The 20,871-nt window shown below is 48.7% G+C and overlaps 2 protein-coding genes and 1 pseudogene across 2 annotated transcripts in view; 2 read left to right on the top strand and 1 right to left on the bottom strand.

Moving 5' to 3' along the window:
• PEPD (peptidase D) overlaps positions 1-6,627 on the top strand; it is a 121,535-nt gene extending 114,908 nt beyond the window's left edge. Inside the window, exons 13-15 of the mRNA XM_066349220.1 lie at positions 2,007-2,191; positions 5,476-5,667; positions 6,141-6,627. Coding sequence (XP_066205317.1) covers positions 2,007-2,191; positions 5,476-5,667; positions 6,141-6,278 — 515 coding nt within the window. The 3' untranslated portion in view covers positions 6,279-6,627. The remainder of the gene's footprint in view (positions 1-2,006; positions 2,192-5,475; positions 5,668-6,140) is intronic.
• A 4,479-nt stretch (positions 6,628-11,106) lies between these two features.
• Positions 11,107-20,507, bottom strand: CEBPG (CCAAT enhancer binding protein gamma). The gene is made up of 2 exons (XM_066348678.1): positions 20,339-20,507; positions 11,107-12,645 (listed from the first exon to the last, which is right to left on the bottom strand). Exon 2 carries the CDS (start codon positions 12,571-12,573, stop codon positions 12,100-12,102), a length of 474 nt encoding a protein of 157 aa, XP_066204775.1. The 5' UTR covers positions 12,574-12,645; positions 20,339-20,507; the 3' UTR covers positions 11,107-12,099.
• On the top strand, positions 13,353-14,455 carry LOC136381468 (large ribosomal subunit protein uL11 pseudogene; annotated as a pseudogene).
• Positions 20,508-20,871: the final 364 nt, after the last annotated feature.

The following is a 20,871-nucleotide window of genomic DNA, read 5'->3' on the forward strand; positions in this document are numbered from 1 at the left end:
GATGTCGTATCCTCGGGGAAAAGCTCGCACCCTGACTCTACCTTGGGTGCAGAGTGGGCTCTGCCTCCATGCTGTTGTGGTTGTAGCCAAACTCCAGACCCCAGAACACCACCCCACCTCACTCAGCACCTCATGGGCTGAGGCAGGTACGATGGGGCTGGACTCCCAGGAGGCTCTCTGTCTTTAGGGACAGGCCTTTAGGTCTTCCACCTTGGGTCTCTCTGCACCTTGGGCCATGGGCTGGCCACTGTGAACTAGCCAGGGTACAGCCCCACCTACCTGTTCAGAGCTTGGAGCCTGGGGACCCAAGAGGCTGGACCAGTCTTGTGCCTTTAGCCCACCCAAACGCCAACAGTGGGGCCTCTGTCTCTTGCAGGGTAGGGGCCCATTCAGGGGACTGGTACCCAGCTCTAGTGTCTGAGGTGATGGCCTGTGTCCCAGGTTGGGCTTTCTTCTCCCTTTACCCCTAGAGCCCATCATCTGACCTCTGCCAGCCACAGAGGTTCAGAGCTGAGTCCAGACCCTGGTGGCCCAGCCCCAGACATCACTGGGCCCAGTGAGGCCCCTCACAGTGCAGAGTCCTGGAGTCCTAGTGCTGCCCTCCTGCAGCCGTGACTGTCAGCAATGGGGCATGTGGCGGGGGGGGGGGGGGCAGGACATGGCAGGGAGGCCCCTCGCAGTGCAGAATCCTAGTGCTGCCCTCCTGCAGCCGTGACTGTCAGCAATGGGGCATGTGGCGGGGGGGGGGGGGGGGGGGGGGGGGGGGTGGGGGGGGGGGGGGGGGGGGGGTGGGGGGGCAGGACATGGCAGGGAGGCCCCTCACAGTGCAGAATCCTAGTGCTGCCCTCCTGCAGCCGTGACTGTCAGCAATGGGGCAGGATATGGCAGGGAGACCCCTTGGAAGCCAGGGTTGCCACCGACATGGAGGGGGTCGTAGGGATGGCGCTGACCACCCTCTGTGGCCAGAGCACAGTATAAGGGTATATATAGGTCCCTATCCTGTCCACCTGGCCTTGTGTGTCCTGAGGCCACTGGCCTTGACAGGCACATGGTTGCCCAAAACTCAGCGCTTGTGTGATGGGGCAAGGCACTACACTGGCTTAGCTCTCCACCCACTGCTGATGCTGAGCGCCCAGTGCCCTTGAGCAAGGCGGAAGGTGGGACTCCATGAAGCCGGGGGCAGGGCTGATGTGCCCTGAGGATGGCCAAGGTTCTTTGAAAGTGGTTCTCCAAGAACTCTAGACTGCAGCCCCCAAAGGCCCCCTGGGGGACCAGGCAGGGCTGAACTGCACAGCCCTGCAGAGCCTGCCCACCGGAAACTCAGTGCCTGGGAACAGTCTCCATGGTGACCTTTGCCCCAGAAATATGGGGCAAAGATGAGTTTAATTAGCAGCCCCGGGCTTGGATGTCTGGGCTGCCACAGAGCTAGTCACCCAGTGCTTGTAGCAGGCAGGGCCACAGACCCTGCCAGCCAGCTCATGAGGCTGTGCCAGCTGCACCTTCACCCTAGAAACCTTTGCTCCCCCACAGTGGCTCCCCGAGTGAGTCAGGAGTTCCCCTGGCCCCACAGCCTGAGGCTCTGAGGCAGAATTTGGGCCTGAGCCTTGTCTGGGGTTCTCTGAGGCCGCCCCATATCCACGGATGGGGACAGTCACCTCTTTCCTTCTGATGCCTCGGGATCTGGCTGAGCTCCCACCGCCCCAGAAGCACACACGGCTGGAGGCAGAGACAGCATGGGGTGGGAGCAGACCTGGGCTGGGCCCCTGGCCATGGGTGACAGAGCCTACTTCTGAGGACACAATGGGGAGGAAGAGGCTCAACTTCCAGCACGATGGCTGGGAAAGCCCTCCACGGAAGGCCACCTTGGGCCCGTCACCCTTGCCCCTTACCTCAGGACCTCCTGCCTCAGCCAGTGTGAGGGCTTGTGTCCCCTGAACCTTGCCCCGGGGAGCCCTGGCCAGGTTGCCTGTCTGTACAACTCACTGCAGCCTCCTTTTGAGCCACAGGTGTTTGGTGGCCTGACATGCACCGCCTGGCTGACCGCATCCACCTGGAGGAGCTGGCCCGCATGGGTCTCCTAAGCGGCGATATTGACGCCATGGTCCAGGCCCACCTGGGAGCCGTGTTCATGCCTCATGGGCTCGGTCACTTCCTGGGCATTGATGTGCACGACGTGGGAGGCTACCCAGAGGTCAGTGTGGACACGTCAGCCCAAGTGGCCTGCCTGTTGGCTGTCGTTGAGCCTGGAACTTCCCAGGGTGGGTTAGGGCTCTGGGAGACAGCTGGAGTGCAGTGAGGCAGGGAGGATAAGAGAATGGCGTCCTGGTAAGGCCCATTGCCCCTCCTCCCCTCCCACTTGTTGGTTGGTCCTGGCCCAGGCTGATGCCACAGTGCCAGCCACCCCCAAGGGCCCTGGTCAAGGCATCCCCTGGCTGCCTGGAGGACCTGGTGCATGATGGGCACACTCTGCAGAGTAAGCCCTGGGCAGTGCGCTGGGCGTGCCCTTGCTGAAGGCTGGTAGGCGGTCAGTGTGCTTGGGGTCCCTGCAGGGCAGTGGCAGCCCCGAAGCTGGGTCTTGGTGATGGGGGTGCACTCCTCATTTCCTCCTGCCTCTGGCTTCATTCAGCTAGGGAGGATAAGGCTCTACCAGCTGGTGGCTGGCCATGGTCCCTCCTGGGACTAGCTGAGCCGACTGCCCTCACAAGCCAGCAGCAGACCCCCTGCCCTTCCCTAGGGCACCCTCTGCCCCGCAGGCCTCGAGGCCAGCATGCCCCTGTGGCCTCCTCGTCTCTTTGGTAGTGGAGGGAGGCTTATCTGGGTGTCTCGGCTAGGCCTTCTCTCCACCTCCTACCGACTGATTCCTGAAAGGACCACCCAGAGGGCCTTCGGGAGGCCCTGCCGGGCAGGTGGCTACAGCCTCCCCGGTCCCTGGTGGGCGGGGGCAAACCCGGCCCTGCAGCCTGGCCTGGTGCCCACGGTGCAGGGGCTGATTGTGCAATCAGTGCACGCCCTGGGGCCCACCAGCCAGTTAGCCAAGACTAGGCTTGGCCTGTTGGCTGCAGGGTATTTTGAAAGCACTAAGAACAATTTTTGGGGGGAAAAATTGCTCAAGAAAAGCATTATTATTCAATTATTTTTTCCTCAAGTGTAAACAGTTAAATTTGGAGAAACAAAATCAGTTTTAATTTCCTAATTTCTCTCCATCACATTGTGCGCAGGGAGCCAAGAGCAGGGCCTTCCAGACATTGTTAACTGAGGCTCGTTATTCATTAGTCGCCAAAGCACTTTTTTTCCACCAGAGAAAATTGGCAGCAAACTGTTTTCATCTTTTCCAGTAACCAGCCCTTTGTGCTCAGTCTATTCTTCTGACAGATAAACATTGTGGAAAAAATATGGCTTTTCCTATGAAAGTCATTTGTTTTATTTCAGGCCTACAGACACATCTGGGTCTCCTCTGCTCGGAGCCCAGTAAAAGTCGAGGCCCTGTCAAGCCCTCTGCCCAGGCAGAAGCTGGCGTGGGCCGGGCATAGGCTGCCACCCCACCCCACCCCCAACAAGGCTGGAGTCCCTGGGCCAGAGGGGCTGGGGGCTCAGCCTGTTCTGAGTGGGATCTGCTCTGCACTCGGCCCGGCCCTGTCCTTCTCCCGGCCCTGCTCAGGCCGTGCTTGGCGGCCCCTCCAGGGGCACACTCCCGGGCAGGACTGCTCTGAAGGGGTTGTTGTGAGGGGACCAGGGCAGGCATACTCTTCTGTGCCCCCCAGGGATCCCTGCCATCCTCCTTCCTCCTCACCTGAAATCTTCAGGAAGGAAGCCTGTCTCTGTGCACGCTGGAGCATCCCTCCCCACGCGCACCCATGGAACAGCTCCGTGTGGGCGCACAGCACCCGAGTGAAGCTGGGGACGTGACCTGATCAGGTCTCTCCCTCCACCAGGGGCCCTGGCTTTGGCGACCTTGGAGTGAGAAAAGGGGACGGGAACTTAGGGGCCTTACTGTGAGGTAAGGGATAGGGATGGGTACCTAGGGCAGGCAGAGTTCAGATGGCAGGAGCAGGTCAGCCTGGAGCAGGGAGCCCAGACTCCCGGCTCTGACGAGCAGCTTCTGGGCAGGAGATGGCTGCTGCCACACCCCACAGTCACCAGGCACCCAGGCACAGCGACTGCCATTCCAGACTGGACCTTTCTGTGCCCCCACCCTCCTGCCTTACCCCCTCCAAGCAAAAAGTGTGGTGAGGCTGGGTACTGCACCAGACAGGCATCTGTGCCCAGAGCATGACCCATGGGGGTCACAGCACCTTGATGTCCCTTCATCACCTCCATCCCAGCGTGGCTCACGCCAGGTCAGAGTGACTGTGCATGAGTTTCTGTGTGTGCCCCACTGTCCCCGCCCTCATGGAATCAGTCACAGCCTTCCCTGCTGTGCCCAGCCATGGAGGCCGAGCCAGCCTGTTTCTGGTTACCTTACATGAACCACTAATTGAAGTCTGATGTTCTTGGCCCCCAAACAGTCAGAAATGACAGCTCCGTCTCCAGCAGCTGGGCTTTCAGGGGATTGCTGTGAGCAGGGCAGGGCAGTCTCAGAGCCTGACCAGAAAGCTTGCTTGCTGCGCACTCCCAAGCCTTGGCCGACAGCCGGATGGGTGCCTCAGGGACCTGGGGAAGATGGGAAATTGCTACAAGTGTCCTAGGCACCACCTGCCCTCACAGCCCGGGCAGCCTTGTCAGCTACGCCCATGGGAGGGGACAGGTCCGAGCTGGGTGTGCACTTGGGGGGTTGGGGGCACCTCTATAAAGGAGCAGCTGCCACTGCTGCTCACTCCTCGGACTGGGAGCCATTGCCCCAAGCTCAGCTGGAGGGCCCAGAGCGTGAGCAAAGGCCGTGGACACGGAGTATGCGTGCATGTGTGCAAATACACACCAGAGCTGGTGCTGGCAGGCCCGTCCTGATGACAGCACCTGTCCCTACTCATAGAAGGCCACATGGAAAACCTGGGACTTTGGCCCGGGAGAGCCAGGCCCAGCACTTCTGGGGCCAGTTTCCACATGAGCTGCCTGGAAGAAGACATGCAGCCCGATCGGCCACACAACCTCCTTAAGAGGTTTTTTGGCTTCACAACCTTGGTTTCTACTGCTCCCCTGGCGAGAAGGCCCAGGTGAGGGCTGCCGGATAGCCAGCCCGCCCCCTGGGCAGTGTGCCCTGTGTGTGTGCATGTGGTGTCCACGGGGCTCCCGCAGGTGGTTCTGAGGGTGAAGGGACTGAAATCTGGGGGGGTGTGCAGAGACTAGGTGTTTGAAGTGCCTGTGCACCGCACAGCAGGGGTGAGCGTGGGCTGAGACTCCAGCCATCACAAAGCCTCCCCTGCAGCTGCCATGAGACCCGCCAGCCCTCACGCGAGGATGGGCGGTGGAGGGCTTCGCTAGCGTGTTCCTTTGTGTGAGCTGTTAGTTGGGTCCTCCTGAACTCTGCTCTACCTGCAGGGTGTGGAGCGCATTGACGAGCCCGGCCTGCGGAGCCTGCGCACCGCACGGCACCTGGAGCCAGGCATGGTGCTCACTGTGGAGCCGGGCATTTACTTCATCGACCATCTCCTGGACGAGGCCCTGGCTGACCCGGCTCGTGCCTGCTTCTTTAACCGCGAGGTTCTGCAGCGCTTCCGTGGGTTTGGTGGGGTGAGTACCAATCACTGGGCCCCATGTCCTTCTCCCAGAATGCCCCCCCAACTGCTGTGTGTCACATCTTTGTCCCAGGACAGGAGCCCTAGCAGGAGGGCCAGTATTGACTTCCTCACTTGAGAAGAACCCAGACTGCCCTCTGTGGTTTGTCAGCAGATAGGTGCCTCACCCCTCAACAAGAGAGACACTGATTCTACAAAACCCATGCCCACACCACAGGGTCCTATCTACTTGGCAGGGTGCAAGGGGCAAGGACAGGGTAGGCAGGTGGCATGAGCACATGGCCCCATGAGACGAGCCTTCCTCTCTTAGCAGTCATCCAGAGGCCTTCCCGTCAGGGGCAGTACTAACCATTTCTCTCAAGGGGCCCTCCCATGCAGAGGGGTCAGCCTGGAGCTGTCAGTTCTGGCCTTCTCATCTTGAGAATGAGGCCAGCTCAGAAACACTGAGAGTCCATTGGTCTGACCCAGGTCCGCATCGAGGAGGACGTCGTGGTGACTGACAGTGGCACGGAGCTGCTGACGTGTGTGCCCCGCACGGTGGAGGAAATCGAAGCATGCATGGCAGGCTGTGACAAGACCTTTACTTCCTTCTCTGGCCCAAAGTAGAGCCAACAGGAGTGCCAGTGGGCAGCCTACTGACTGGCCAGCCAGCAATAGAGGTGGAGCTCAGAACTCACACGCCAGCATCAAAGTTTGATCACACCCAATAGTGCTGTGTCCCAAGGGGAAATCTTTTTATTAACTTTCTACAAAATCACACCCTAATCTGTTAATACTTTGCTTAAATAACAGTGACTTTTAAAATGCTAATTGCAGAAAATCCTGTTCTTTATTTAGTAGCCACTAAAATGTCTCGTGTCATTTGTATTCTTATGCTCAGGATAGATTTCCTATGTTTTTTCTCAAAAATCAATACACAGAACGGAATTTGCAATTAAAGCTTTCCTAAAACGGTCCCTTGTGCACGTCTCCCTCTGTCCTTCATCCCTTTGCAGGTGAGCATGCTCTCAGACTAGTCACAGAGAGCTGGGGCTCAGGTCAGGCACACCGGAGCAGTCCCACACCACTTGGGCCTTTGCACACACTGAAAGGTGAACGAGTGGAGTCAGAAGCTCTTTTGGTATGGTTGCTGCCTCAAAGCTCATTTCCAAAGGAGGCAGAATTATGAAGCACAGTTGCAAAATGTGAGACTTGCAGATTCCCTGTCTTTGATTTCACGTAAGACATGCTAGGACAGCCAGCAGCTGACAGGTGAGGGTACGTAGGACAAAGGCAGCACCATGACAAACGTGAGCTTTCTTGTTCCTTCAATCTTTGCTGAAACCATCTGTCTTCCCTAAGTGAGTCCACTGACCAAATTCTACTGAGGCTGTGAGTGATCTAGGGCCAGCCAGGCCTGGTCCCTGCCAGTGGCAAAGTACCTGTCCTTAACTCTGCTCATCTAGTTCCCCCACAGTTCCACAGTACTGCCCACCCCTAGAGGCAGCTTCTAGATTTTTTTTTTTTTTTTTTGTATTTTTCTGAAGCTGGAAACGGGGAGAGACAGTCAGACAGACTCCTGCATGCACCCGACTGGGATCCAACCGGCACACCCACCAGGGGGCGACGCTCTCCCCAGCAGGGGGCGATGCTCTGCCTCTCCTGGGCGTCGCTCTGTCCCGACCAGAGCCACTCTAGCGCCTGGGGCAGAGGCCAAGGAGCCATCCCCAGCGCCCGGGCCATCTTTGCTCCAATGGAGCCTCGCTGGCTGCGGGAGGGGAAGAGGAGACAGAGAGAAAGAGAGAGGAGGGGGAGAGGGAGGGAGGGATGGATTCCCCTGACCAGGAATCAACCCAGGACTTCCACACGCCAGATTGACACTCTACCACTGAGTCAACTTGCCAGGGCCTGGCTTCCAGAATTCTGTGCACCATTCCAGGTTTGTCTCCTCACAGAGCTGCTGTCCAGGAGTTGCCAAGCCAAGTGAAGGGCAAGTGAGAAAAAGACATCAGAGATGAAACCATGATGCAGTGGAAAACTCTGCAGCCCAAGCTAGAGACATTCTGAGAAATCACTGAACAGTTTCATACAAGTTGATTTCTTCCAGTGGCAGTAACACAAAAGTGCCTGTGATATAGCCACATTAAAATAAAACGATTGCAGTTTTAAATCACCATTCACTATATCGTGTTCTTAGATTTATGGCATTCAATTCTTAAGGTTTTCTGCTGATGCACAGGTATATTCCTGAAGCTATTCATGATGCTGGGTAGTTTAAGCAATGACTGCCTTTCTGAGTGTCAGGAGACATAAAACCAGTTAAAGTTAGGACCCTGGCCGGTTGGCTCAGTGGTAGAGCGTCGGCCTGGCGTGCAGGAGTCCCGGGTTCAATTCCCAGCCAGGGCACACAGGAAAGCACCCATCTGCTTCTCCACCCCTCCCCCTCTCCTTCCTCTCTGTCTCTCTCTTCCCCTCCCGCAGCCCAGGCTCCATTGGAGCAAAGTTGGCCCGGGCGCTGAGGATGGCTCCATGGCCTCTGCCTCAGGCCCTAGAATGGCTCTGGTTGCAACAGAGCAACGCCCCCTGGTGGGCATGCTGGGTGGATCCCAGTCGGACACATGTGGGAGTCTGTCTGACTGCCTCCCCATTTCCAACTTCAGAAAAGAAGAGAGAAAAAAAAAAGACCAAGTTAAAGTTAGGTTGAAACTCTAAATGAACCGTTTAGTTTTGTTAATTAAAAAACATAGCTGAGTGTATCATACATTTTTCTCCTTCAGACATTTTATACCAAAACTCACTTTTGTTTTCTCTTATTATCAAGCAAATAGACAAAAAGGAAAAAGGGGAAATCTTAATAACTCAGTGCTCTGTCCAGGAGGGGCACTGCAAACAGCTCTGACTCACCAGGTTGGAAAGTCAGAAGGCATCTGTCAGGGTGCCGTCTCCGGTGGCCAGCAGTAGCCAGGCTCTAGCCCACATTCCAGAGAAGGTAGCCAACTCCTACACCTCCTCCAACCACTGCAGAAATGTATACAACTTCATAAGTACATTGGATACCCATCCAGAAAGCTGTACAGCACTAAATGGTTTTCCAAAACCCTGGCACAGCAGTAAATGAATCTTTATCCATACCATGAACTGCATGGTGAAGGGAAAGGCCTCACTTTGACAGTCCTGATGAACAATTTCCTAGCACTCTGTAAATGGAAACCACACAACTGAAACACTTTGTATCTAAGCAGGAACACCAGTTACTGCTTTCTCTATTCTTATATTTGTAGGTTAGACAAATATAAGGTGATAAAGAATATAACAAAAGAGGCATCCTATATCCTCAAAAAACTACATTCCTATCCATTATCACAGAAAAATATGTTCCTATCCACTAAGGAAAACCTAGGCTTGGACAAAGAAAAAACCCTGCTTGTCCCTCCCCGCCACTACCACTACCTCACCCCTGCACCAGTCTGGGAACAGGAGCCAGCAGGGTGTCTGCCTGTACTCATGGCTGTTCAACATTTGGACGCTTTCTGGTATCTAATTTAAAGAAACCCACAATAAAAGAGTCATTATTCCAAAGTTTTATTTTATTTCATATTCATTGAAAGAAATAAAATTATATTTAAAAAAATAGAGTAATCTCACAAACTGAGGAAAGCCAGGAACAAAAAGAACAAGTTAATTACTTTTCCTGAGAGGCAGGTCTAACAGCTGTAGAACGGAATTTCTCCTTCCTAGCTTTTGTCAAACAAAATGTTTTTTCCTATTTCTAAGGCATCAAAAAGCACTCTTGAGTGCTAACTGGGCTTTTCAGGTACATAGTTTCAAGCCCTCTAATGGAAATTAAGAAATATCAAAAATTGCTACAATTTCCTTTATTATCAAATATTGTCTATACTTCTACTTTTTTATGCAAATTTGAGAATTTCACACTCATGACTGGTCATATTTTATAAAACCTTACTACTTCTTAGTAAGAATGTCCAAAGTATCTGATCTCCCGCCCCTGAAACTGAAAGGGGCCAGACACCAGGGAGAGCTGCTCCTGATCTCACCACTTGCAGCCAAGACCAGTCAGAAAGCACCCATCCTGGGAGACTCAGACACAGCTAGAAATTTACATACTAAAGCCTAATTCATAAACAACTGGACATGCCAGCAAAGGCAGGTCAAATCCTAATGGTTCTTAAGTAACCTACAGAACAAAAGTTATAAAAGTCATTTTACAGTTCTAAAGCTCTGAACTTACCACGCTCTGTACTTGATTTCCCTCAATTTTATAATGATAAATCTATCACTAAAAACTTTCATTCCCAAACACTTCAGTAAGAAAGTCAAGACAACGGTTAACATTTTTGTCCTGTGCATAAAGGACTGCTTGTGCTCAAGTTTTGATTTGTACAGGTAAACAAGAAAACTTGAACCCATTTTTCCAAATCTCCAATTTTATGTTCTTATTGAAATACTAGTACACTCCTAATGATTTCACTAAAGCTTCTTTTCTAAGACAGTTAATTCATGTAACTAATAACCATTAATTCCATGGAGACACCAATTTCTGTAAGATACATTTTAGTAAATAAGAGATTAAAATGTCTAACACCTATTATAGGTTCTTAAAGATTCAAGTGACCCAACTGCATCTCCAATTAGGTTTATTATATAACATTGATCAGCTATTAAAGATTCAGTAGGATCTGTACGTATCTCCTAGTTACTCGAAACATTGATTACCCAGAGTAAACTGCTGTTGGACCCTAATAGAAACCTCTATCCTGTGTCCTGGCTCTATAAGGGAGTTAACCTCCTGGGACAGTGGCTCTCATGGGACAACCCTAGGCTCCTGTCACTTGCAGAAAGGGCTCATGGCCTTAATGATAGCTTTGCTGAGTTCTTCCACCAGCCCAAAAGTACAACTTGAGTTATATGCTGGTTACAATATCCCAGGTCATAGCATGAAATGGCAATGTGGCCAAAATACCCAGTAACGCAACCTTTTTAATCAGATGTGACCGTCTCTTATCACCAGCCCCCCCCCCCAAACACACACACTCACAAAGGGGGGAAAAACTCACAAAGCCAACAAATTTTAGCTAAAATTGTGATGCTAAAAAAAAAAAATAAAAAAAAATTCAAGGACAATCAAAACGATCAACACTAACATACCCAGACTAGAGATTCCCGACTTTAGTGATTGTCATTTTTTTAGTCTCAATAAAAATGTCAATATCCTGAGTTTTATTTCTAAAATAATTTATGGGCTATAAAAGGATACAAATAACTAAACAGAAGCAGTGGTACAAGTCTGGAGGAAGAGCCCACTAACTAGAAAAAGAACTACCACAAAAATATAAAAAGATGTATTTAAGTGAAATAAATTAAAGGTTAGACCGTGTACTTTCAAGTTTTCTTAATGACTGTTTTGGGAATTAAGGATACATTTTTCAATAGTCCCTTGGGTAAATTCAAACACCGAATAATCCTTCATAAAAAAAAAGTTTGCCTTTGAAACTCATGGCCCCATAGTAGATATTTGAACACAGGACAAACTACCTGTTGAATATCCTAAATCCTAATCAGTGGTTTATGTAATTAAACTATTAAGACATTTGGCTGTGAAAATGGTATTTAAAAAATGTTTACTAGCATCTGCAGAAACAAAAATTTTGGTGCACAAGTTTCTCTAAACTACTGAGTTGTTTGGGTGTTTTTTTAAGGATATAAAAAATGCCAATCCAATAACCCAAAGGTATCCCAAAAGCATAATTCTAATATACTTTACTTTTATTTTTTAAAAACCTATTTGCCTCCTAAGTGTTATATTTTTAAGCCAAATGGCTATATACTTACTGCCTTTAAAATGCAATGGGATTTCTTTACTTAACCTGACATCACTACACAAAAAGTCATATTGTTGGGAGAAAGAGTACTAATTATAACTAAACCAAGGTTTATGTTATACATAAAATCACTCCAAATTACAAAGTGATTAGTTTCAATAGCCCTAAGGATTTTTAATACATAATTTAGAATAAAATGACAAATAGATGAACACAAATAGCATTCAATTTTTCTTAATCCAATTAACCATATTCAGTAAAACCAAGAACCTTCTGCGTGATCTGCCAGTTCATCATTCCTTTTGTCAACCTAAAAAGAAGCATTTCTTGGGAAGTCAGGATTTATTAAGAATATCCAGGTCTGGGACTTTTTTTAATCATATACCTTAAAAATTTGTTTACCTCAATATCATTTAAAACCAGAAATTCAAATTATATGGCTAACATTTTTAGCTCATCAACTCTTCAGTGCTGATCCCAGAAAACAATCTACAATGGATCTCTGAATAATGGAACAAGACAACATTCAGCCATTGGTATGAGTGGTGTAGGTCAGCACACCTTTGACGTTCAAGCCACAAGTTGTGAAGTTTAGAAGGGGGTGCAGTCTACTGTCCTGCATTATCAGAATTTGTCGTATTTTCAGTGCTACTGGGTTGCACGTTGTCTGTAAGGTTGTGCGCATGCTCAAGGAACAAATCTTTCAATACACTTAATTCCTTAGTCAGCAATTTAATTTTTGCTTCCAACCGTTCATTCTCTTCTTTGAGCTGATTCACCCTCTGCAGTGTATCCTGTGCTTTCTGCTTGCTTTTCAACCGGCTCTTTTTCACAGCCATGTTGTTCCTCTCCCTGCGCTGACGATACTCATCACTGTTTCGATCCATGGGTGAACTCTTTTTACTCTGCTTGCTTGGAGGCACAGCCTTACCTCCTCCCCCAGGACCAGCGGGCACCAGCTGAGGAACCTGCTGTAGGCCGCTGGCATGAGCCGGAGTATGAATAACACTTATTCCGTTCACTCCTGGAGCACTGTTCTGCTGCGATATCTTGCTCATTTGGGCACTCTCCCTTGCCAACATAGAACAGGCAGAAGTGAGGACAAGGTGATCAATGGTTTCCACTCTACACTGCCAAGAAATCTTCACATGTACCTAGTTAAAGAATAAATTGCATTAAAATATTTGAAATGACAAGATCAAATGATATTAAACTTGCATGTACCTAATAGCAGGCTAACATTAATTGATTATGCTGAGAAAAGTCTTACAACAACTGTCAACTGTTCCAATGTTTCAGAAGTCTAAACCATTTAATTGAGAAAGATAAGTTAATACAGAAGCACCATAAGGCCAAATTCAGCCCACCTGAATCCCTGAGGGTACTGCCCATCTGTGACTGTTTTCAAAATCAGAGGAAAAACAAAAGAATACCCCTAATTAGGTAGCATATATGAACTAACAGTATTTGGCAATCTGCCAGAGAGTAATTTGAGAAGTTTGGTTTAAACATGGATTAGCCAAGTTCAATTATGACAGAAAAGACACCTGCAATGAAAGAGGAGGGTGGGGCAGTTTCAACTGATGGACCTGACTTTTCCCCAGAGGATATTTTATGGGCTATTTTGAAAAGGTGTTTTTTCTTTTTTTGCTTGTTTCCATTTTTTGAATGACTTCAAATATTAGTATTTTACAGAGATTTCTTAAGTTAGTTTCTTGGATCATAGATTTAGTTCTGAGAAATCCAATTTGCTTCCCAATCCCATCATGGTTCTAATAGTTTTCCTTTCTTCATGACACAATTAAAAAACACATCTAAACAGTCAGACTAAAACCACAAGGGGAGACACAAAGCCCTAATGATGCATCCAGGAAGTGCAAGTACCAGGACTCAGGCTGGACCAGCCAGCAGCGCCAGCCTGCACCCCCTCGCACTGCCCAACAGGCTCGGGGGACACGGCAGTTCTGAAATAACTGTAGTCTGTAGAAATGAAGTCACAGTTTCAAAAACTAGTCATATTTGGATTACTATAAATTCAACCAGGTCGCTACAACTGCCTCAAGATGGGTCAAAAAAGCATGTCTATCTCATCATCATAAAGCCACTTCAAGACAAATTGACTATACTGAGTGAACCGTGTCCACAAAGAAGTCATAGCGTTTTTTAAAATGTAGAAAGCAATATTATGAACCATAAAAGTATCCTGTTCTCCTTTCAAAAAACTACTAAAACTACACTTTGGGAAACCTGAAGCCAGAATTATGAAATTCCTAAAATGAGTATATCTCCCAGTTAAGAAAAGCTCAGTTAGTAAACACCAGTAGCTTCACCCAAACCTTTAAGCCAGGCAATTCTTAATAAACACTGTCTATATGTTTGCTTTTTTAAATCTTTGCTTTTAAAAAGTCCATATAACTCTTTCAGTTTTTAGCTCGGAGGCCTAAGTGCAACTTTCTTTGGTCATCCCAAATCTGGGTTCATCCAACACTAGCCATGACCACCATGCCACTGAAGTTCAACCCCAAGGTCAGTTGTATACCTGAGTTGCACTGGTGAGGAAGTCGGTGCCACGTATGCCCTCACCCCTAAGATCGGCTCCCTGGGTCTGTCTCCAAAAACAGCTGGTGATGGCATTGCCAAAGTAACCGATAATTGGAAAAGTCTGGAGGGTTACAGTGAAACCGACTGTTCCGAAAAGAGAGGCCTAGGCTGAGGGAATACCTCCTGCATCTGCCCTAATCATCAAAGCCTTCAACGAACGGCCAAGAGACAGGAAGAACCAAATAAACATAAAGCACAATGGAAATACCACTTTTGATGAGATTATCAACACTACCCCACAGTGGAACCATTAAAAAGATCCTAGGGACTGCCCAGTCTGTGCGCTGCAATGTTGATGATGGCCACCTTCATGACATCAGAGATGAGATCAGCAGTGGTACAATGGAATGGCCAGCTAGTTAAGATCTACAAGGAAAATATTTCAATTAAAGATCACTGACAGGCCCTGGCCGGTTGGCTCAGTGGTAGAGCGTCAGCCTGACATGCAGAAGTCCCGGGTTGGATTCCCGGCCAGGGCACACAGGAGAAGCGCCCATCTGCTTCTCCACCCCTCCCCCTCTCCTTCCTCTCTGTCTCTCTCTTCCCCTCCCGCAGCCAAGGCTCCATTGGAGCAAAGATGGCCCGGGCGCTGGGGATGGCTCAGGCGCTAGAATGGCTCTGGTCGCAACAGAGCGACGCCCCGGATGGGCAGAGCATCGCCCCCTGGTGGGCGTGCCAAGTGGATCCTGGCCGGGCGCATGCGGGAGTCTGACTGACTGCCTCCCTGTTTCCAGCTTCAGAAAAATAAAAAAATAAAAAATAAATTAAAAAATTTAAAAACAAAAAAGATCACTGACTACCAAAAAAATATTTAAAAAGTAAACATATCATTACTTTCAACTTTTTAAAGCCATGCAGGCAGCCTTGAACTAGTGGGTCCATCTGTTTCAGCCCAGTATTATTAAGGCAATAGAAAGCTTCCTTCCCAAACTATGAGAGATATCTAATCCAAGTCTATCTTTAGTAATGGACACTTCACAATTTCGCCAGATAATTATCTATTTGGTATAAAGCGAACATAAATAGGTCACCCAATTTTTTTAAAAACTCATTTGACACCTGTCCTGGGATCATCTCAACAATCATAATCATGTTCATCTTATTTATCTTCTTTATTTTTCATACGCCATTTACATTTTTAGTTTTTAAAGCTAACCTCGGCCCTGGCTGGTTGGCTCAGTGGTAGAGCATCGGCCTGGCGTGCAGGAGTCCCAGGTTCGATTCCTGGCCAGGGCACACAAGAGAAGCGCCCATCTGCTTCTCCACCCCTCCCCCTCTCCTTCCTCTCTGTCTCTCTTCCCCTCCTGCAGCCAAGGCTCCACTGGAGCAAAGTTGGCCCGGGCGCCGAGGATGGCTCTGGTTGCGACAGAGCGACGCCCCAGATGGGCAAAGCATCGCCCCCTGGTGGGTGTGCCGGGTGGATCCAGGTCGGGCGCATGCGGGAGTCTGTCTGACTGCCTCCCATTTCCAACTTCAGAAAAATACAAAAATAAATAAAATAAAATAAAGCTAACCTCTACAATCAACTCAGCAGTAACAATGGGGGTGGGGGGTGGCAAATGGTAAAATGCCTTCCAACCTACAATATGCCATCATGAACTGCAGTCACTAAAAACTCTTATTAAAGGCTCCAAATTCTTTTACTTTGGTCTGACTCATCCAGTCAAGGCTGATGTACTAGGTTGAACATAGCAGGCAAGGTTTTGAAAATGAGCCCTTTGGCTTGAAAAAGAAAAAGTAATCATCAAACTGGTAAAACTGTAAGAAAGGAACACTTGGAGATAATAAAAAGAACTGCAAAAATGTTTAAAAAGAAAGTCTCTCAACCAAAGACAAGCCAAGAAAGTAGCTCTTAAAGCAAAGAGATATCCACTAAGGAAAATGAACCAAGTAAAGGGAATCAAAGAGCCAAATAGTCTTAAACACTTAACTCCAAACAGATTATCATTTTTTTTTTACTGAGCAAATAGCTGCCTCTAAAATTTATACATTTTACAGGTTATACTGTCATTTGTGCTTTTGTTCCTCCTACAGACAGGCAAAAAAAAATTTTTTTTATGTTTATTTCAAATCTGGATATTCAACCCTAAATGCAAGTCTGGAGCGGCTCCTATGTGGACAAATACTATTCCAAAGTTGAGTCTCCAGGAAGCAGGGTGGTGTCTTGTTTCCTTACATGTGACTCATTCAAGCAGGAAGCAGCCGTAAAACTGAAGAGCAGTAGTACTCAAAGTGTGGTCCTTGGACCAGTGACACCATCTTTTGGGGAACATGTTAGAATAACAAATTCTCAAGCTGTCTGAGATCTAGGAATCAGGAGCTCTAAATACAGGGCTGAGCAATCTTATTTTAATAGGACCTCCAAGTAATTCTGATGGCACTGAAGTCTGAAAGCCACTACTGCAGATAACAATGGATCCTTAAAAAAACAGACTGAGTGGGTAACACTTTTAAAATTCAGATTTTTAAAAATAATTTCTTTTTTTATTTATTGAAGAGCAGGGAGAGGAGAGGAAGGGAGGGAGGGGGGAGAGATGGGGGAGAGAGAGAGGGAGGGAGGGAAAGGAAGAGGGAGGGAAAGGGAGAGAGAAGGAGGGAGAGAGAAGCATCAATTTGTTCTACTTATTTATGTATTCATTGGTTGGTTCTTGTATGTGCCCTGACCAGGTATCAAACCCAAAATCTTGGTGTATCGGGGCAACACTAGAACCAACTGAGCACCTGGCCAGGGCCTTAAATTCAGATTTCTTAATTCAAATCATGTTCATTCAAATCAGTAACACAGTGAAAACTCAGAATGTCAGAATGAGTAAAACAAAAATCAAACTTTCCTGGGAAAATAAACCTGTCAAGAATTTTCCTAACCCTCTTGTCATTTTTCCCCCACATATGTACAGCCAATATTCCTCCTGGTCCCCCAAAATAAAATTTTCACTCAAATTTTCTCAGTGAAGGTGTATACTCCAAAATATTCATAGATGTTTCATATTCTAAATCTGTTCAATCATCTATAATTCTACCCACCCCCAGGAAAAAAAAACTTTACATCCACCATCCCTCTCCAACCCAATGCCGCAGGGTTACCTCAGGCTGACATCATGTCTCAGGCTGACAGCTCTCAGGGGCACTAGTCTCTGGTTTAGCAGTGTTCCCTCCAACCATTGTCTCCAGAGCAATCTAACACTCACACCTGAGTATGTCACACCCTCTTGTTAGAAATTCTCTGTGGCTCCCACAAACAGGATCAAATCCAAGGTATTAACCCTCTCTAGCCCCCTGCTCCCTTATACATCACACCTCAATAATACTGAACCACCACCATCAATCAGTCTTCTAAATGCTTCATGCTTTCTCTTTGTGCTTCTGTCCCATTCATTCCCAGGGCTTCTTTGTCAATGCCAGCTCCTACAGTGTCTCCCTGTAGACCAGCGGTTCTCAACCTGTGGGTCGCGACCCCGGCGGGGGTCGAACGACCAAAACACAGGGTCGTCTAAAGCCATCGGAAAATACATATTTTATTTAAAAATGTATTGTATAATAAATATGTATTTTCTGATGGCTTTAGGCAACCCCTGTGTTTTGGCCGTTCAACCCCCACCGGGGTCGCGACCCACAGGTTGAGAACCGCTGCTGTAGACTAACCTAGAGATAAAGAGGCAGGGCTCTGTCTTCATCTCCATGTGCCCAGCATCTAGTACAGGGTTAGGCATATTGGGGGGCAGTGCTTAAGAAATCTTTGTTGAATACAGACTCAAAAGGCTAAGAGAAAACATTTTTTAAATAAATGTCTTAAATAAAAATGAGACACTCTAGCATTAAATCTATGAAAACAACCACAATTAAATCAAGAGTATTACTAAGATGTCATGGTCTTATTACCTAAAGTTCATGGTCTGTCTTTAAGTTGTATAGGATCCAGTCTATACTACTGAACATCATCCTTGTCTGGTGTGGTCTTTGCTTCATTTCAGTTAAGAATCTTTACTTTCTACCTAGTCCCACTGTTTTCCAACTAAATCTCAAGTTCCTAGGGATGCGGTGCCAGAGTCTGAAGTCAAGGTAAGCAGTCAAAGTCAATAGACACCCAAATGAGCAGTTATTTCTATTTAGTTGCACTGCTTGCTTTATGACCCAAAACGAGAGTGTTTATTTTTTTTAAGTGAGAGGAGGGGAGATAGTGCAACAGACTCCCGCCATGTGCCTTGATCAGGATCCACCCAGCAACCCCATCTGGGGCCAATGCTCGAATCAACCAACCTCAGCACTTGGACAAACTCAGCTATCATCAGCACCCGAGGCCATGCTCAAGCCAATTGAGCCACTAGCTACAAGAGGGGGGAGAGGGAGGCGGAGAGAAACAGATGGTGGCTTTTCTTGTGTGTCCTGACTGGAAATCAAACCCAGGACATCCATATGCCAGGCCAATGCTCTATCTACTGAGCCACCACCCAGGGCCAAAACAGGAGTATGTTTGCTTTGATTTACAACATAAAAAATAGTACACACATACTGATTATAAATACACATCTATTAGAAGATCATGCTTGATTTTATTTATTTATTTATTTTCTACTGATTGGGCTGGAAATCCTAAAAGGTAGAGGAGACTAATGTACCTTACCTACTAGTACAATAGTACAAGATAACCAGTACAAGACCCCATGAAGGCATCCCCTCTCAAAAATACGCCATAAAGCTGAAATCTGGCTACCTGTATTTATTCTTACTGTGATCAGATGAGGCAATCTTAGACCATAAGTCCAAATTCAGCCTCCATGAGGACCTATTTGTCTTTAACAAGGACTCACTATATGCTGTTAAAATCCCAAAGGAGGAAACTATCTCGCCATGATCAGGCAACCTTGCTGATGTGCCCTTGTGAATTTAAAGGATATTCTGAAAAAACGAAATTTTGTTTCCATGTTTTTTAGGCAGATATTAAAATGACAATCACCAAGTGTGCCCAACAGAAGCAGGAATCAAAAAATTGAAAAATCCTTCAGTTCATATGTGCATCCTGTAATTACTTAACCTTGTTAACAGTAAGTTCTTCCAGAAACAAGAAATCAACTTTAAGAATAGCTAATCCCAAATATCACTCAAGTGGTAACAGCTGACCAAATTTTAACTTTTAAATATCAAAAACTTGGATGCAGAACTTCTTAGTAAAGCAAGCCCTTCCAGTATTTTATTTCAAAAACTTCTCTTGGAGTTGCACATATATCCGAATTCAAGGTCAAGCTCTTCAAATAAGGATTCAACTGAGTGTAGGCTCAGAAAACTACCAATTTTTGCGCAGTCCATCATGTTAAAAACCTTTCTGAAACTGACACATTTTAAAATGCCAGATTAAGCATAAATCTCAGACAAGAGGAAAACCAAACGCTTACACCTTCTGAAGAAAAGCACACAAGTTAACTTAGCAGAACACATCATCCTTCCCCTCGCACCTGCATTGCCATCCCCTCCATCTCAGACACCTCTCCTAGCTGTTTTCCCACGTTCCCTCCTCCGTGCTAACCAAGCGCTTCGGTTCCTGACCTTCTCTTTCCTAGTCAACTCGTGGTTGCTGCACATTCATCTCACCTCTGTTCAACATAAACTGCAAAGTATTCATCTCACCTCTGTTCAACATAAACTGCAAAGTATTCAAACTACAGCTTCGTAAGTGAGATAACAATATTTCTATAAAGTCACGTACGTAAAAATCAACTGCTTTCTCTGACTTATCATTCTGCTGCCTTCTAAACAGAATTCTCGACGACCCCACACTGAGCAGTTTTGGAGGAGCAGGAAAGATCTATCCTATGTGGCACTGAATTAAGATGCGGTCCACCTCCTGCTATCCCGGGAACACCCTTTATCCCTAGGGGCCAATACGAGCCGGGCTTGTCACAACTGCACATTTCACAGAGGGCTGGGTTTTGCTGGGGGCGCATCTCTTCTTCCATCCCGTCCCGGGCCGGCGGCGAGGGGCGCCCGGGGAGCGCAGGGGTCGGCGGGTGGCGCCGGGGCGCTGGGCGGCAGCCAGGGATGAGCTCAGCGGCCCCGCCGGGTGTTGCCGGCAGGTTGCATCAGACGCCGCGCGGGGCCGCCGCCCGCGACGCCGGCTCCGCGGGGCCTTCCTGGCCAGCCGGCCGCCTCGGGCCGCGCCGGGTCTCCTCAGGCTGGGCCTGCGCCCACGCAAGCGGCCTGCTCCGCCGCGGCCTTCTCCTCCTCCATCCCGCCCGTCCGCGGCCTCCTTACCTGCGCCTCCAGCCCGCCCGCCCCCAGGCGGCCTCCACTGCGAGCGGCCCCGAGCGGCGCGGCCCGACCTGACCCAGGCCTCGCAGCCCGCGGACTCAGCTAGGAGGAGCGACGATTACGAAACCGGCAGCCTCCGCCCGTACCGCAGCACCGGGATCCCCTCCTCGCCCGGGCCGCGCGCTACGGCCGCCGCACGACCAATGGGAGCGCCAGCCTGCGGACGGCGCGCCCTCCTTCGCAATAGGCAGCACCATCAGCCAATCGCAAGTGGTCTGGCTGCGGGAGGCGGGCACGTGGCGGAGGTGTTGGCCAAGGCGCGGCGGGACTTGCGGGCGTGGTGGGAGCAGACGGTTGCCCCGGGCGCAGCTGGATGTCCTTCGGCAGTTAGCGCTGGGCGGCGGGGAGCTCTGAGCCCTCTGCTGTGGGAAAGTTTCTGTGGATACGCTTCGTGAAGGCAGTGTTTTTGGAAAGCTATGTCTCGAGGTAATTGATTAAATCACCGAGTCCTGTTTTGGTTTTACTACGTCCGGGGA

The sequence above is a fragment of the Saccopteryx leptura genome, chromosome 9 (assembly GCF_036850995.1).
Source record: "Saccopteryx leptura isolate mSacLep1 chromosome 9, mSacLep1_pri_phased_curated, whole genome shotgun sequence".
In the NCBI taxonomy this organism is placed as follows: Eukaryota; Metazoa; Chordata; class Mammalia; order Chiroptera; family Emballonuridae; genus Saccopteryx; species Saccopteryx leptura.

Excerpts from the sequence above, each read along its gene's own strand:
- CEBPG (XM_066348678.1), bottom strand. The coding sequence starts at position 12,573 with ATGTTGGCAAGGGAGAGTGCCCAAATGAGCAAGATATCGCAGCAGAAC.